Source organism: Hevea brasiliensis, chromosome 1 (assembly GCF_030052815.1).
Source record: "Hevea brasiliensis isolate MT/VB/25A 57/8 chromosome 1, ASM3005281v1, whole genome shotgun sequence".
In the NCBI taxonomy this organism is placed as follows: Eukaryota; Viridiplantae; Streptophyta; class Magnoliopsida; order Malpighiales; family Euphorbiaceae; genus Hevea; species Hevea brasiliensis.
In genome coordinates, this window is record NC_079493.1 from 124,588,987 (window position 1) to 124,608,246 (window position 19,260).

Here is a 19,260-nt window from a genome sequence, read left to right on the forward strand (position 1 = left end):
AGTAACTATAATTAAAAGTTTAACATCTCAAATATAAATTCAAATAAGTTCAATTAAATTCAAATTAAAAATTAACTAATTATATGTCAATATATAAAGTGTAAAAAATATAGTTTTAGATGAGATTGATTAGGCTTGATAGCTACTTAAATTGGGTATTATGATATTTGAACTAGATCAGCTAAATGATTTCAATTACTAAGCTTCAATTGATTAAAATGAGTCAATTTTGATTTAGAACCAAATCAAATAATTAACAATAAAAGAAAAAATGTAATTTACAATATGCCAATATTAGATGATCACCATGCGAAAATGAAGCAATTAATCAAACTAATTATTACTTGAAAATCCACTTTCATTATTGCAAATTAGCTACTAATTAATAATTTTTTATTTAAAAAAAAAAAAATAATGAGTGCAGTGATAAGGCTCATTGCTCCTAAAGGGAGAACTCAAATTTAATTCTTGAATATTAATTTTTTTTATTAAATCATAAAATGAATATAGAGGACACCTAATATAAAAATAAATAAATAAATAAATAAAGAAGTTGTTTTGTGGTCCATGGCAAAGGACTTACTAACCTTGTTTGGGAGACTTCCAACAAAGCTCTAAAGAAAAAGTTAAGATAGACTTAAGAAATATGAAATGGAAAATTTTTCCATCAGCCTACAAATTTAATTCCTAAAGATTGACTTCTTTTGGGAGGCCACAGCCTATAGACACACTTGTAAAGCATTATTAAGGCCTCCTCTATTAGTCATTATCAATTATTATACTTAATCTCCTTTCTGTAATTAGCTAATTAGAGTCAATCTGGTAATTCTCCTTCTGTAAAATTCTTGGTGATGACCAATTAGGTAGAGGTATAGTAAGAATTTTTTTTTTTTGATGATTTTAAAAATTTTATAATTTTTTATAATTTAAAATAAATGTTAAGGATTTTAAAGATTTAAAAAATAAAAAAAAAACTCCTCAGTTCATTAATTTGAACGTTTGATGAGTTAAATTTACAAAAAAAAAAAATCTCAAAAATCATAGATTATAAAATTATAAAATTTTTAAATATAAACCCATAATTTTAAAATCTTAAAAATCTCATTTCTTACAACTAATAAATAATTGAATTAGTGATATAGAGCTAATTTTCAGGTGAATTTTACTTATAAATTATTAAATTATTATTATTAAAAAAACTTTACATAAATATCACTTTCTACCTTATAAAATTTGTTATTGATTTAAGGACTAAAAAGATCAGATTACTTTCCAAGAAATTTTAGCTATGCAAATATTTACAAGGATTTTGTATTTTTTCTAGTATTTCATTTTCATTTTGTTTTGATATTTTAAAGTATGACACTTTAATTTTTATTAATTTTTACATTATATCATCAATGAAATATATATATATATATAATTTAAAGTCGTTTTTCATGTATATCAACATTACTCTAAAGTTATATTAAAATTTAAGAAATTATGTTGTTTTGCGTAAAATGATTGAAGGAATTAAATTTATTAATAAAATCTAATAAATTTTAAGCAAGAAAATGAAATTTCTTTAATAAATCCAAAAGGTTAAATTGATGGTGGTTGGCTGGTCGCCGGTGCTCGTGCGATAATGATCTTCAAGACTTGGTAAAAATAATGTTAAGAATTAGACAAACTAAGGAATCTGGCAGTGTTGGCTTTCGCAAGACTTGAAATGAAAATCTATGAATCGTTTACCAGGTGGCAGCCGGCTACAGCATAGAGGCGTACGTCAAAGTGCTTTAATTTAATTAATCCATAACTTTATCATTATTATCTTTAGTTTAATATTCTGTCCCTCTAACAAAATAAACTTACTTTTGTTTTTATATAATTTAAAATAATGTAATTAATATATTTAAAGTTATTGTTGCGTACCACAAAACTCTAAAATTAAAAAAAAAAATTTATTTATTTGTAGTACATATTAAATAGGAGCATATAGTAAATTAATAAATAAATTACTATTTAAAAAAATATCTATAATTTGAAATAGAAAAAAAGAAAAGTAAACTTTATCTTTATGGACAGAGTATTTTAATAAAAGTAAAAAATTAATTTGATTTATAACTTTTAGTTTAAAATAATTAAATCAAATATTTAAGTAATTAAATTTTAGATACTATTCTTTAATTCTTTTAATAAATTATAAAATAAATTATTTTAATATTTAAAAAATATTTTTAATTTAAATTAATTGTAAATTCATAAATTCAATTCAATTTAGAAGTGTTATATATTTAAATTATCAAATTCATTTATGTACATCAGTGGACACTATTAAAGTTTATTTGATATTATTGTTAAAATTATTTTTGAAAACAAAAATTTAAAATATATTTATTAGAAAATATTAAAAAATTAATTTAAAGTTTTAAATTAAATATATTTTATTTATAAAAAATAAAAATTAAATTTTAAATTATTAAAATAATATTTTTTAAAAAATTATAAAATTCAATTTTGAAACTCTAGAATCCCTAAATTAAAATTTATTTATTAAAATATTATTTTATTTTATTATTTCAATTTCAAACTGATCTTATATCTTGTTGTTATAATTATACCTATTGCTTAAAAAAAAAAAAAAAAAACTTTAGATTTTATATTTGTCATCTTCTTCCTCTCTTTGATCAATAATTGCACAGAAAAAAAAACTGAAACAAAACCACTTATCACTTCGCTCATTGGCAAACCCATCCCCATCTTATTATTCTTGCCGCCAGACTAGATCAAACCCAGCCATGAAAATTTATTTATTTTTTTATTTTTAATTTCTCTCTTGTAATTATTATTTTTCCTTTTATCATCCATTTATAATAAAGGGGTTCTGTGTTCCGAGAACAAACAATAATTTTTTAGCCGCAACTCAGTTGGTGTTGAAATCAACTTTTCAGAATGAATTAAACTCAGAGCAGAAAGATCAGTGATGGTTCGAGCTGAACCGGACCTGAAAATTGAGTTTTACAGGCAATGAATTTGGACAATTATTTCATTGCGGCTTAAACATCTTTCAAATCTAAAACACTGTTTTGTAAGATTTTCTAAAAATTATGTAATATCACATTCCACCATCATAATGGTTGAAAAATGAAAACAAAAGCAGTACAGGTGCCTGCCACACTCTGGCTTTTACACATGGAGAAGAAAAAAATAAAAGGAAAATTGTAACTAAAAAGCGAGTGCAAATGGATATATATTATTGTTCATTTCCCATTTAATGTAAGGAAGCTAACCGTGTAAAATGGCCTTCCTTTTCTCAGACTCCCCAAAAGACCAGCACATGAAGCTGCCAAGAATTTTCACCTCATATGCATATGCTTATTACAAAACAGAGCAAAAATAATTTCATAATATGAATTATTCAAAAAGTATTTCCCCTGATTTCAAAGTCAAGAAGGGGCCATGAAGATTCTAACTATGCAGTCTCTGGCAAGTATAGGGATGACTTGGGATTTTCTTCAATAAAATAAATAAAGATTGAATAGGATATGTAATTATATAATCTTGTTCTAGAGTCAGAAGATTTCCTTCTACTTAACCCACGAATATTTTTCCCTGCAAGGAAAAAAAGCTGATTGGTTATCATTGAACCATAGACTTTGCTGAATTTATTTTTGCAAGTCGGCACACATTTTAACTACCAATCCTCCTCTTCTCCTTCCCTTTTCCCATTAATTTAAGCCAACATTTACATAGAAAATAAAGAAGGAAACCCTCTATATATATATATATATATATATATATATATATACACATATATAGCCAACTGGTGCTGGAAGCTTGGCATATACTTAGTATAGAAAATGGCTCCTAATAAATTCAATTGGCGATTGCTCTTTCCTGCATGTTTCAAGACTCATAACCCATTTCCAGAGCCAAAGATTCAAGTTTCTAATCAAATTACTTCCCAGAGATTATCCCTGTCAGATTTGAGCAACCCTGGTTCACCATTATCTGTCGCTATTAGTGATTTGTCAAATTCAATCTTTAATCTGCATGTTTTCACACTCAAGGAGTTACAAATGGTAACCCACCAATTCTCCAAAAGTAACTATCTTGGTGAAGGTGGATTTGGAACTGTGTACAAAGGGTTCATCACTGACAAGCTTAGGCCTGGCTTGATGCTTCAGCCTGTGGCTGTCAAGGTCTTGGATTTGGATGGCTCTCAAGGACATAGAGAGTGGCTGGTAAGCAGCAAACCTGTCATTTCAAGAATAGTTACTGCTCATCAAGTAGGAATATCTTGTTCTGCATTTTTCAATGTTTATGTTTTTAATATGAATTCATATTTACAGGCTGAAGTAATCTTCCTTGGGCAATTAAAGCATCCCCACCTTGTGAACTTGATTGGCTACTGCTGCGAGGATGAGCACAGGCTTCTGGTCTATGAATATATGGAGCGAGGCAACCTAGAGACCCAGCTATTTAAAAGTATAAATACTCTCCTCACAGAAATTGTGCTACTGCTACCTTAATTATACAAGCAACATCACTACTGTGATAACGAATGCAGAAATAAAATTTTCTAATTTTGAACAGATTCTGAATCTTGAAGTTCATGTTTTTGAAAGCAAACCTTGCTAAAAATGTTTCTTTAATCCAATTAGGTGGGATATTTATGTTCTTGATTTTCTTGAATAATGCAGGGTATACTGCAGCCTTGCCTTGGTTAACTAGACTAAAAATTGCAGCTGGAGCAGCAAAAGGACTAGCTTTCCTCCATGGAGAAGAGAAACCAGTCATATATAGAGATTTTAAGGCATCAAATGTCCTATTGGACTCGGTAATCATTCATTTTCTAACCATTGTTCAGATACCAATGCCTTACTTTGTGCAGCTACCAAACATTCAATATCTTACTGATACAAACAAAATAAACAATTAATCCATGAATTGTTTCTTCTATCTTTTTCAGGACTATAATGCAAAGATTTCAGATTTTGGGCTAGCAACAGATGGTCCACAAGGAGATGACACACACATAACCACTCGTGTTATGGGCACTGAAGGATACGCAGCTCCTGAATACATAATGACTGGTAATGAAAGTTAATGCTTACACTAATTAGGAAAAATCAGTATAATTACTAAAATTAAGGGTTTTTTTTTTCAGGTCATTTGACAACTATGAGTGATGTATTTAGTTTTGGAGTGGTGCTTTTAGAGCTGTTAACTGGTAGGCGATCTGTGGACAAGAACCGTCCATGTAGAAAGCAGAACTTGGTAAAATGGGCAAGACCCTTATTGAAGGATCACCATAAGCTTGACCAGATAATGGACCCAAGGCTTGAAGGGCAATATTCAACAGAGGGTGCTAGGAAAGCAGCAGCATTGGCTTATCAATGCCTAAGTCACCACTGCAAGTCTAGACCCACTATGAGCACTGTGGTCAAGACCTTGGAGTCTCTGCTAGAGCTAAATGACATACCAATTGGACCTTTTGTATTTGTTGTTCCATCTGAAGGCAAGAAGACAGAAATTAGTGAACAAGACAAGGAAAAAGAAAGTGAAAATGAATGCCATGAACCAAAAGATGAACACAAATGTGAAGAAAAAGATGCAGAGATGAAAGATAAGAATCATAACAGGCACCAAAAAGGTTACAGGCATAAAAGGCGAATTAAATCATTCAGGTCTAGAGCTGTGTATTCTGATACTGCACTGTATAAGACTTTAGGCACTGGTTTATATTCTCCTAAGCAATAGAGGATATTGGCAAGGGGAATAGATGACTGGGATTTGCTTATAGAGCATACTGTAAATTGAATTAGCTTCTTTTTTTCTTTCTTCTTTTCTTTTTTTTTTTTTATTTATTGGGAAAATTTGCCACCTTTTGCAATTCATCTACAAATGGTGTGATGATTGTTAAGTGTGGCTGAAGTTACAATAATAAATCTTTTTTCCACTCAAAACACAAAATATAGATCAGCTAGAATTGTGGACTTGAGATTCTGGTAATTAGTGTGCTTTCTATGGTTTACATATTCAATTGGCAACTACCCAATGTACCAATAATTCTAAGCACTAATCCACTAAGCTTTATTTTTTTCTTGGATTAATCCCATAATATTGATGCTTAGTATATAGGAGGATAAAATTTTCCAACTTGTGATGAGTTTTCTTGAACTTAAATTGACTGCAATTGAACGTTAAGAAGTGCAACTATACCTGCGTTCTTGATTTTAAATCCATTTATGCCTGCATGCTCCATGAGTTTCTTCGGTCAAAAATTCATAGTCAATATTCCATGATCAGCAAGAATGGCTTGTGTCCAATACTAAGTTCAAACTATAAAAGAATGTGATTCTTAAACTGGAAGTTTTAAATCTAAACAAAAAAAATCCCAAATCCTATGAAGTAAAATGCTTTTTTTTTTTTTTTTTTTTTAATGAATGAGATCAAATCTTAAGTACCCATCCACCAACCCACTAAAACACTGGTCAGATAACAAGGCATTGCTTGCTGCACTGGCATTGGATTATATTTTTCAATTAATTAGAAAATATTTCTTAGACTTAATATATACATTAGTGGAATTTGAATAATTAGGTGAAATATGCCCATCTCAGAAAAAAAAAAAAAAAAAAAAGCGAAGTGTCCATTTGCGACTGTAAATGAGCTTACACATAAAAAAAATCTCCATCATAGTTTCCAAAATTATAAGGTTTTGAATTCAAATATTTTATCATTTGAATTTGACAATATGGTGAAATACATAATTTTTCACTTAAAATATAAATTTAAATTCATAATGCTTCCAAATGCACATTTATCCAAACAGAGCCTAAGGTATTTCCTCATGATTAATGGAATTTGAGATCAGTTTGCATGAGATTGAGGCCTCCCATTTTATTTCACAACATATATATATATATATATATATATATATATATATATATATATATAAATATTTTTTTTTTTTTTGAAATTCCAAGTCATGCACTTATAATCAGTCTTCTTGCACATTTCGTAGCAGGAATCCACAAAAGCCTTCTAATGTGCTCACTTCTGATACAAAAACACCAATTAATTACTATTATATGTTAAGAAATTAATTAATCCAATATGATACAAATGGCTGTGAGAGAGAAAGAGGCTTTAATGAAGTAAATTCAGTGGGCATGGACGTAACATTGCTGTGAGAGCAATAATTAGCAAACTTGGAAGGGGTAAAACTTGCATTTTAGTGAAACTTCGTCCAAAATAGGCCAGGAATCCTTCTAAATTTGATGCAATTTAGAACTGAAAACTGGACCCTTAATTTATAGGCTTGAAATTAAACCCTTTTGTCATTGATGATGGACAAAAATGATGAATTCTCATTAATTAACCATGCTGTAATGATAGGAGTTCTAATTAATGGCAGGGACTAATGGGAGTTTAAAGGAACTACCACATCTATATATATATATATATAAATCAGAGTCGCATTTTCAAGAACATGTTAGGTTGACACTTTTCTTTAAAAGTTTGTCACATGTTACCTTTCATTAATAATTTTTTTTATACTCTTTTATAATAATAATTATTTAGTTCTTTTTTATTTCTCTTTATTTGTAATTGTACCTTAATATTTATTATTTAAATTATTATTTTTTTAAATTTTAATGTTTAAAAATCAAAACCTTTTGTAATTAAATATAATATTTAAAAATTATTTATATTATTTTTTATAAATTTATATTATTTATATTATTTTTTATATTAATTTAATCAACTGCCATATAATTTAATCAACATTAAATTATTTCATATCTTTAATAAATATTTTTATAATATTATTATATTTTTTATTATGAAATCTTTGTTAAAATATTTGAGAGATAAAAAGTTTAGTATATATAAAAAGTTATAAAAATGAAATATAGAGATTTGACTTTTTTATAATTACTTTATATTAATTTTTATGTTAATAATTTAATATTTTTTTTTATTTTACTTTTATAAAATTAATTAATGCTCGTTATTATAATCATTATGGCTAACTTATGGCCCTTGAATTAAAATAACCAAATAAATAAAAAATATTTTATTATTATAAAAATTAAATTTAAATATTTTTGTCACCGTTTTTTAATTAAATAATATTTAATTATAAAATTAAACTTTTATTTAAATGATTTTCATTTGTTTATTCATATATAGCATATTATATAAGACATTTAATAGATATCAATCACTCGCTTCTTATTAAGTATATTCATTTCACCTAAGTGCTTTCAAATATTTTTTTGAGTTACTCTTTTTTTATTATTTTTTTCAAAAATTATTAGGTGTTATTCTCAAAATTTATTTATTTAAATATATTTAATTAATATTTATTTATTTATTATTTTTTTATAAATTTTTTATTTAATATTTCTTAAACTTTTTAATATTTTATTTCATTATAATTATATATCGAATACAATTATAACTAATATTTTGATTATCCATAGTTTATTATCATTAATTTTTAATAGAAATATTTTTAAATTTTAATTAAATATCTAAATTTTTATGTATAGATTATCTATCAACTATTTTTTTAAATAAAAGTAGAATTTTAAAAATAGAATGTAAATATGATTATATCAAAAATTTAACTACAAGTAAATATGATTAAAAAAAATAAAATTACAATATTAAAATTATGAAATCTATCTTTTAAAAAATAGTATGTATTTTTAATATTAATTATATTAATAAAAAATGATGATATTTTAAAATTTTAATTTTCATAAACTATATTTATTTTATATTATAAATTTATGTGAAATAATAAGTATTTTTAAAAAAAATTATTTTATAAAAATATATCAAATTAATAAAAAATGTGCACTTTATAAAAATTTAAAGATATAATATTTTTAAAAAATAATATAATAAAATATTATTTTTAATTAATAATAATATTATATATTTTCATTATTATTAAAATTAAATAATTCAATTCATTATTAGTAATTTAATTTTTTTATTATACTAATAATAAAAAATTATATTTATATATTTTTTAATTAACATTATTTTCCCATTAATCTAATATATTTTCTATAATAAAAAAATAAATTTACATAAATTATGAGATAAAACATAAAAATTTCATAAAATTTAGATTATTTCTTGAACAAAGTAATTTTATTACATTTTAATGAAACAATCATAAAATCTATTATTAGTATATGTATAAAAATAATTAAATAAGAATTTTAATTATTTACACCATAAATTAATTAAAATTTTATTATTATAATAGATAAAAATTTATTCAAATTAAACTAAATAATAAAGGAATTTTAGTTGAAAATTAATTTAATAATAATAATGATAATTTATCATATTTATAATACAATTAAAAATTAAATTAAAATATAAAAATTATAAATTATCTTATAAATTCATTTATGTAAAAACATTATTTACCTCAAATCGCCATCAATAATAATAATAATAATAATAATAATAATAATAATAAAAAGGTCAATGATGGCCATTAATTTGTGATCTCATAATTAACTGTTATATAATTTAATTAATTTTAAATTATTTTATATTTTTAATAAATATTATTATCATATTGTTATATTTTTTATTATTTTTATTGTGAAATCTTTGTTAAAAAAATTAAGAGACAAAAGTATAGTTTATATAAAAAGTTATAAAAATAAAATATAAAGATTTGACTTATTTATAATTAATATGTATTAATTTTTATGTTAATAATCTAATATTCTTTTTATTTCATTTTCCTAAGATAAATTATTATTATTATTATTATTATTATTATTATTATTATTATTATTATTATTATGGCTAGCTTGTGGCCTATGAATTAAAATGGCTAAATAAATGGGAAATATTTTATTGTTATAAAAATTATATTTAAATGCTTTTACTGCTGTTTTTTAATTAAATAATATTTAATTATAAAATTAAACTTTTATTTAAATAATTTTTATTTATTTGTCTATATATAATATGTCATATGAGACATTTGATACATATTAATCACTCTACTCTCATCAAATATTTTCATTTTACCTAAGTGCTCTTAAATCTTTTTTTGATTATCCATATTTTTTAATTGTTCCTTTCAAAAGTTTTTAGTTATCATTCTCAAAATTTATTTATTTAAATATATTTAATTAATATTTATTTAATTACTAATTTTTTTATAAATTTCTTATTTAATATTTCTTAAACCTTTAAATATTTTATTTCATTATAATTATACATAAAATGCAATGATAATCACTATTTTATTATCATTAATTTTTAATATAATTATTTTTAAATTTTAATTAAATATCTAAATTTTTATGCATAAATTATCTCTCAACTATATTTTTATATAAAAATAGAATTTCAAAAATAGAATGTAAATATAATTACAATAAAAATTTAACTATAAATAAATATGATTAGAAAAAATAAAGTTAAAATATTAAAATTATTTTTAACATTTATTATTTTAATAAAAAATGACAACATTTCAAAATTTTAATTTTTATAAAATATATTTATCTTATATTATAAATTTATGTAAAATGATAACATTTTTGTGAAAGAATTATTTTATAAAAAATATATCAAATTAATAAAAAAAAATTTACACTTTATAAAAATTTAAAGATATGATATTTTTAAAAAATAACATAATAAAATGTTATTTTTAATTAATAATAATGTTATTTATTTTTATTATTATTAAGATTAAATAATTCAATTCATTTTTAGTAATTTAATATATTTTTTTATTATATTAATAAAAAATTATGTTTATATATTTTTTAAATAACATTATTTTTTTCATTAATCTAATATATTTTTTGTAATATAAAAAATAATTTACATAAATTATAAGATAAAATATAAAAATTTTATGAAATTTAAATTATTTTTTGAATAAAATAATTTTATTACATTTTAATGAAGTAATAATAGAAACTACTATTAATATGTAAATAAAAAAAATTAAATAAGTATTTTAATTATTTATGCCATAAATTAATTAAAAATTTATTATTATAATAGATAAAAAAAATTTATTCAAATTAGATTAAAAAAAATTTATTTAAAAATTAATTTAATAATAATATTTTTATTTTATTTAATATATAATTAAAAATTAAATTAAAAAATAAAATTATAAATTATACATGCATAGGAGGAGGATTATGCTAATTCCTTTAGATAAGAGTGATTGAAGGAAGTGTTTAATTGGAGCATTTCCAGGGCTGGCGAAAGAATCCCATATCATTTTTCCAGTTGCCTATAAATTGTAGCCTAAGCCTTCATTGGTGAAGTTGAATCACCCAATTGAAGAATTAGTTTAGAGCGAGGGAAGGAGAGTATGTAGCAATTGGCAAGAGAAAGAAAGAAATAGAGAGAGGCGTTGGGAGTAATAAATAGGATAGTAATGGTAGTGGCAGGTACCTAATTTGCTATTACCCAGCAAGAGAACACCAGTACATCGCAGCAACCTCGAAGATGCATATTCAAGACCTTTTCAGGCAATTTCAAGTTGGAACCAACTCTTTCTTTGGTAAAGCAAGTAGCCATTACAAAAATTTACAAAAGATTAGACATTAAACCTGCAAACTAAAGCTGGAACAATTTTGAAAATAAAAGAAAAGAATCTTCACAATCTCAAAATATTCAAACAAGCAAAGCAAATCCTCAACAACAGTAGCCGACAGAGATAACGAGCGTGTTAAATGGCTTCCAGGAGGTTCATATTTGCTGGTTTTCCCATTTTGCTAGCTAGAGCTTATTTCAATTATTGTACTGAGATATGCAAAAGCTATAGCTCCAGAACCACAGGAGCTTATTTCAATTATTGTTCTGAGATACGCATAAGCTAGAGCTCCACAGGAGATTATTTCAATTATTGTTCTGAGATACGCATAAGCTAGGGCTCCACAGGAGATTATTTCAATTATTGTACTGAGATACGCATAAGCTAGAGCTCCACAGGAGATTATTTCAATTATTGTTCTGAGATATGGATGTTCAATTTTTAGATTTGCTCCCACAACTTAATGGATTACTGTTAATTGATCTAGAAGTACCCAGTATAATTTTCCCAAAAGAATGGCTCCTGTGAGAAAACAAGAGCATTTCAAGCAAAAAGAAGGGGGTGGGGAGGGGAGCCATTAAAAATATATTTTATCCATGAAAAATTAAAAAGAAACCCAACAAAGCATAAGAAATTAATTAAATTAATTTATATATTTCCAGTGGAGAGACTTTTTCTGCTCATGCTTCCATGGCAGTTGATGTCACCCAGCCTGCCATATAATTAATTAAATTATCGATAACTATATTTTATATTATTTTCATATAATTAATAATTTATAATGATTTTAAATAATAATTATTAATATATTTTATAAAATAATCACAAACAATATTAATATATTTAAAAATTTATGAAATGTAATAATTAATATAAATTAATATATTAAGTAGAGGAGTCTCTCGCGTGATTCTATATAATATTTATAAAAGATCTAATTCCTTCACCAATTGAATTAAATCTATAATTTCTACAAGATGATCAATAGTTAAGGAATATGTTAAGACCTCCAAATTTGATCAATGTACTCTTCATTTAACAACAGCAGAACAGTACGTCACTCTTAAAATCTCACCAGCTTTTGTTCCCCAATGAAAAAGGCAAGTATATACTCACCTTTATTTTGGTGCTATAAGAATAGTTCTAATGCTCTACGAAAGAAGATGCCTCCCTGTTACTATTAGAATTTCTTTGTTGGACATCAAATTTCTAAAGTATGAACATATTGTAATTAGAACTTATATCACTACCTTATATATTGCAAGTGTAATGTTTATTTTCTTTCCTAACTATAACATGTCTCTTTAAGACTCTAACATTCTCGGTAATTTGAAGGTTGAAGTCCAGTTAGTTGGAGTAAAATAAACGATATTTTTTATAGCAGCAATTTTACATTACCAGATTGTATATAAGCTACAGAATCATACTGTTGACCTCTCGCAGTCATGGTTTCTTAATTGTTTACTTAAATAGTTTAATTAAATTGCTTTATTATAATGTAATTATGATTAATTAAAATTTTTTGCTTCAAAATTTAATTTCTTTAATTTTTTAATGTAAATACTTAAATTTTTTAATATTTCAATTTGAATCAAAATAAATAGATGAGCTGAATCAAAATAATATTGCTTAAAGTCAATTTGATAAAACATTAATGGAACAATAAGTGTGGCAAAGGCATGATGTGCGTGGGGAATATAATATAATGTCAACCTAAATATAATTTTCTATGCAGTTTGCTTCATACCTTTCTGGAACAATTTTGTCCGCCACAGCCTGCGAAAGTGTTAAGCCCTTAATTGAAGTTAAAATTTTCTTGCCCATTTAAAATTTAAGATTTTGTTGCTTAATTAATTTATCCATTTTAATAATAATAATAATAATAATAATAATATATTGAACATATACCTTTTACTTAAAGAAATAAAGCTACCAAGAACCAACAGAGTTGTGTAAGCACACTAGATTTGTCTGACTGCAATCTTACAAGCCCCCAGTAATAGAGAATTATTTGACCATTCATGTATTAGTGATTAAAACCCTGGTAAGAGGGGGAAAAAAAAACAACCAAACAAAGATCACAGAGAGTAAACATGGGATGGAAGGCGAGGTTCAGCAACAACAACAAGTGGGAATTTTCTAGGAGTAGAAAGCCCAAAAATTTCCTCCATGTTCAAATCCTCTTTCTTCATGTCTCCTAGCAATTTCCACTTAAAACCATGTAAAAGATTTGCCAGACTTGCTTGAATCACCTTTATACCAAGAGGATAGCCAGGGCACATTCTCCTTCCAGCGCCAAATGGCAATAGCTCAAAGTCATGCCCTTTAACATCAATTTCTTTACCAAGGAACCTTTCAGGGCAAAATTCATTAGGGTCGTTCCAAATGCTGGGATCCCTCCCTATAGTCCATACATTGACGAGGACACGAGTGCCTTTTGGAATGTCATAACCAGCTACTTGGGTATCTTCTCTACAGAGTCTAGGAACCAACATGGGTGCTACGGGATGCAAACGCATAGTCTCCTTAGCAATTGCATTAATAAATGGTAAATTAACAACGTCATTCTCTTCTACCCATCTTTCTCTTCCAATCACCCTGTCCAGCTCTTCTGTCGCCTTATCGAAAATCTCCGGCTTCTTCAAGAGCTCGGAAACTGCCCACTCTACTGTCACTGCCGAGCTCTCAGTTCCCCCGGCGATCATATCCTAAGGATGAAACAAAACTCATCGGTGAATATCATATTTTATTTTATTTATATTAATTTATCAATATATTAAATTAGGGTGATGATCTCATATAATTGAAATTACGGAATATGTGGACCATGACCATTAGCACTAATTTCTTACTTAACGTAATTGTCTTCCGCTGGATCCGATAAAATCATTGTCATTGTCAGTAAGAATTATAGATAATTAAATATCAACACGTATTAATCTTGTTTTTATTTTCAATCCATGAGGGTGAAACTGAATTCTAGTGATGTTAAGCAAAATAGTATTAGCTTAATTAACAATACCTAATATGTACATTAATTTGTGATTGAAATAAATTCTGATGATATTTTTGTACTAGAAATACGTGGTCCATCACTTGGCAAGTCCTTGGGGAAATTGGCAAGAAGTTGCCGGTGAGGGGTGAATATATATATATATATATATATATATATATGATAACGTGAGGGGCATATACATATATATGATAACGTGAGGGGCTCACTGCATCAAACACAATATTATATAAGCCAATGACACCAAACGAGAGATATGAAGTCAATAAACAAGCACAGCAGTTGGAAATGATAAGGGTGAGAATTATAAATAAATTAATACAAAGACAAAAAACTTCCCTGGTCAATACTGAGCTAAGTAGGATCCGCATTTGAGTAATCAAATAGAATTTTAATTCTTTGACACAAAAAAAAATAGAGTTTTAATTGATTTCAAAATTATTAATCAAATTAAATTAATAATTGAATCGAATAATGTATAATGTAAGCTCTATTGACCAGTTAATTAATTTGTTTAAATATTAACTTAATTTCTTTGATCGTGATTTAAAAAAAAAATTGAAAATAATCATACCTGCGTAAATCCCTTGACTCCATTTCTTTCAAGCCTAACCTCAAGATTAGGATCATCAGCGAGCTGCAAAAGAACATCAACCATATCCTTAGCCACATAGTTTTCAACCCCTTTTCTCCTGGCATCATGTTCATCCAAAACATGCTCCAAGAACCTGTTAAATTTCTTGTTCAAAGCCTTCATTCTCTTTATATACCCTTGTAAATCCAGGAAAGCAAGCCAAGGGATCGAATCCCCTACATCCAACACCCCGTTAAGCAAAAAAAGCTCATCCAGCATCTCTTTGAACTCCTCCGGCGTCACAATCTCGTTCTCACCTTCATTCTTCACTGTGTACTTCTTCCCCAATACCATTCGGCTTATAACGTTCAGACTAAGATCTGAGAGATGATCTTTCAAGTTTATGGGGTTGCCACTCGACGAGAAAAGGGTTTTAAGGAGCGATCTTAGCTCTTCTCCTCGTATATACTCGTATGATTCTAGGCGTTTTGCGCTGAAAAGCTCCATAACGCATATTTTACGTGCTTGTCGCCAATAGGATCCATAGGGTGACCATGTAATGTCTTTGTAATTATAGGTTGTGTATTTTCCGGCGGCGGTTTTTGGCCTGTCAACGAAGGTGAGGTCATGGGCTTTAAGGAAAGTTTTGGCCATTTCGACGGAGGAGCCTACAACCACCGGGAAAGACCCGAATTTGAGTTGCATAATGGGACCATATTTTTGGGAGAGGGCGTGGACGGAGCGGTGGGGGAGTGAGCCTATAAGGTTAAGGTTTCCGATTATGGGCCAAGATTTTGGGCCGGGTGGCAGGTTGAGTTTACGGCGTCGGAGACGACGGGAGAGGAGGACTAGAGCTACGGTGGCAACCCAGGCAGCGGCATAGGCAACCCAAGAAGGAGTTTCCATTTTTGTGGTTTTGGGTTGTGATTTGCAGAGGTGGCAGTGACAGAAAATGGAAGTGGTGATTGATATTTATAGAGGAGAAATGCAGAACATGAACACTATGTTTTTAACTTTTTCTATTTTATGAGGCTCTATGCTGTCATTTTCAGCGATGGGGCTTCATTTTTCTACATTTATTAAAGAAACTCCGACATGGTATAAGCATTTTAACATAATTAATAATTAAAACATATATTTTTTTCATATACCTAAATCATGATTGTTATACTCGACTATAATTGATCATATTTAATGAATCTTAATAAATACAACATTACAAAAATTATTGGCTGTCCATGAGCAAAGGAACGAAGGCACATTGGCGGTTTTAGCAAGAAAATATTAAAGGGTTTATTTGGTATTATGATTGTGAAAAATTTACTTTTTTAAACATAATAGTAAGAAAATATTAAAAAATAATTTAAAATTAAATTTGATAAATTTTAACTATATAATATTAAGATAATAAAATAATTTTTATTTATTTATTTTTTTAAATAGTATATAAAATAATATTTTTATTCAAAAAGTAATTTTTAACCTCTCAAATTTAATATCAAATAGACACAAAATTCATTGTATGGCTGGTCTTGCAAGATCCAAAAAGACATGTAATCTCCTTATTTTTTATTGCCTCGCTTGCAGAGAAGCTATGCTCCTAATTAAAACAAAAGGCTTCAAAAGCATGGTGGTGGAAGGTGATTCTCAGGCAGTAATCAAAGCTCTCTCAAGATGATGTTTTCCGCTCTGTTCAAAATATATTTACTGATATTATCTCTCTCAGGAGTTTTTTTTTTTTTTTTTTTTTTTTAAAACTATATTCGCTTCTCCATTGTTAATAAGAGTTGCAATCAAGTCCTTCATTCTTTATCTTTAAAAACGCTTCATGACGCTTCTTTTATTTTTAATCTAATGGAGCAAGTGATCTTTGTTTCTGCTTTATCTCCTCTTTAATTGCATATCCATGTTATCCTTAATTTAAAAAAAAAAAATTAATTAATGCTCCCATTAAATTAAGGATTTAAATTTTGTTAACTGTTTTTATTAATCAGTAATTTGTAAATTCTATTATCGTTTTTTTAAAGAAATTAATGATACGTCTTCCCTCTCACCTATTTTTTCTGTTTTTGCAAGAGAAAAAAAATATCTTTATAGAATTTTAGTAAGGTCGTGATCTGCTTCAGGACTACCTAATAATGGCTATATTTCTAATCGTGTGAAATTAATTGTGGACTACCAACCAGGCAATGACAGGTCCACGCTAAGACCTCATGATCTCCTTCAGGACTGCCTAATAATGGCTATATTTCTAATCGGGTGAAATGAGTTGTGGACTACCAACCAGGCAATGACAGGTCCTTGCTAAGACCCAATCCCCTCCCCTCCCCCCCGACCTCTTTTTTTTTTTTTTTTAAGTTATCAAACAAAATTAAAACTCCCATAGGATTGAGTGTCTCTCTCATTTCCAGGGAAGCAAAATTTTCAGCTGATTCTCTAGCTCACTTAATGCGTGTTTAACATTATTGTTAAAATAATTATTAAAAAAATTATTTTTTAAAATATATTAATTATAGAATATTAAAAAATAATTAAAAATTAAATTTAATTTATTTTAATTATAATAAAATTAAAATAATAAAATAATTTTTTTAAAATTATTTCTTTTAATAATATTAAAAATAATATTTTTATTCATAAAAATAATTTTAAACTTGAAACTCAATGTCATGTAGAACCTAACGAGTTAATCTTCATTGAGAGTTCATCACCCGCCTACTTCCCTTTGGCTTTGTCTCCTTGGTTGCTGAATGACTGTACTAGATTCCCTATCTCAGGACTTATTTAATTACATGTGCCAATAAAATTTGAGAAAGGAGAGATTTGGAGTTGGAGTATTAACTAAAAATTTGAACACAAATAGCAGCAAGAAATTAAGGGAGGGGTTGCTTTAAGTGAGTTTCTTGGTTGGTACGGAGAAAGGAGTGAGAACTGAGAGTAAAAAAATAAAAACACATCACATGACTTGACTATTGACTCAACTTTGGGAAGTCATTTTATAAGTTTCCTCTTCAATTTCTCGGAAAATCCTTTTGTTGGGGGAAAAAAATAAGAAGACTAGAAAAGAAAAAGGCTTTCAAGTTGTTCCCAGTCTACGCAGCCGGTGGCTCCACGCCCCACGGTGAGTGGTGGTTGAGAGTGCCCATTTTTCTTTTTGTGGTGGGTAACTAAAGGGCAGGATCCAGTGTGATCCATTATGTTGAAAATTGATGAGTATACTGTTTATAAATTTTCTTTTTTTCTTATTTTTAAAAGCTATCTTTAGTTGGTGGTAATATAATATAGTGTAAACAAATTCTTTTATTAAATTTTAATATAAAATTTAATTATATTTAATATTTCTTATTCAAATGAAATGAGTTTTTTTTAATGCTTTATGAGCCGTTCGATTTAGTCTTTAGATATAATAAATAGTTAGTAACTAATTAAAATTGATATATTTTAAATGTTTTATAAAATTAATTTAATTATTATTATGTAAAATAATTAATAAGAATAATAGATAAATAATTATTATTTTATTATACAATATATATATAATTTAAAATAATGCATAAGCATATTTTTTATTATATAAGTACGAATATTATAATTTTTATAAATATTTATTTTAATTTAATTTCTATTTCAATATTTATTCATTATTTTTATAATTATAAATAATCTATTAACATATAAAAATTTATTTAAAGACACAAAAATTTCATCATTACTAAATTTTAAAAGCCTAATACAATCTAAATAAAAAATAAACTCAAAAAGCTACTAACTAATTAGAAAAAAAAATCCTATTTTATAATTGATAGAAACTATAATTGGTAAATAGTATATTAGCTATCGGCAATAATTTTAATAGGTTTACTAAACAAAGTAATTAAGCTATTTGATTATTTATTAGTTATCTGTATTTAATAATTAAATTAAATAATTAAAATTATGTGAATAACTATATATATTAATAATTATAATTAAAAATATATTCAGATTAATTTAGGTGTGTTGAAAATAAATCATTATTTTGAATAATTTTAGGAACGCACATCTCATATCAATTTAATATATTCAAAAAATTAA

At 26.4% G+C, this 19,260-nt stretch overlaps 2 protein-coding genes across 2 annotated transcripts; one reads left to right on the forward strand and one right to left on the reverse strand.

Moving 5' to 3' along the window:
• Window positions 1-3,784: 3,784 nt before the first annotated feature.
• Window positions 3,785-6,021, forward strand: LOC110634285 (putative receptor-like protein kinase At1g72540). The gene is made up of 5 exons (XM_021783229.2): window positions 3,785-4,226; window positions 4,335-4,470; window positions 4,686-4,822; window positions 4,955-5,078; window positions 5,153-6,021. The coding sequence occupies exons 1-5, from the start codon at window positions 3,843-3,845 to the stop codon at window positions 5,743-5,745; spliced, it is 1,374 nt and encodes a 457-aa protein (XP_021638921.2). The 5' UTR covers window positions 3,785-3,842; the 3' UTR covers window positions 5,746-6,021.
• A 7,526-nt stretch (window positions 6,022-13,547) lies between these two features.
• Window positions 13,548-16,170, reverse strand: LOC110634248 (trimethyltridecatetraene synthase). Its single transcript, XM_021783187.2, has 2 exons — window positions 15,187-16,170; window positions 13,548-14,307 (listed from the first exon to the last, which is right to left on the reverse strand). Exons 1-2 carry the CDS (start codon window positions 16,090-16,092, stop codon window positions 13,678-13,680), a joined length of 1,536 nt encoding a protein of 511 aa, XP_021638879.2. The 5' UTR covers window positions 16,093-16,170; the 3' UTR covers window positions 13,548-13,677.
• Between the last annotated feature and the right edge of the window lie 3,090 nt (window positions 16,171-19,260).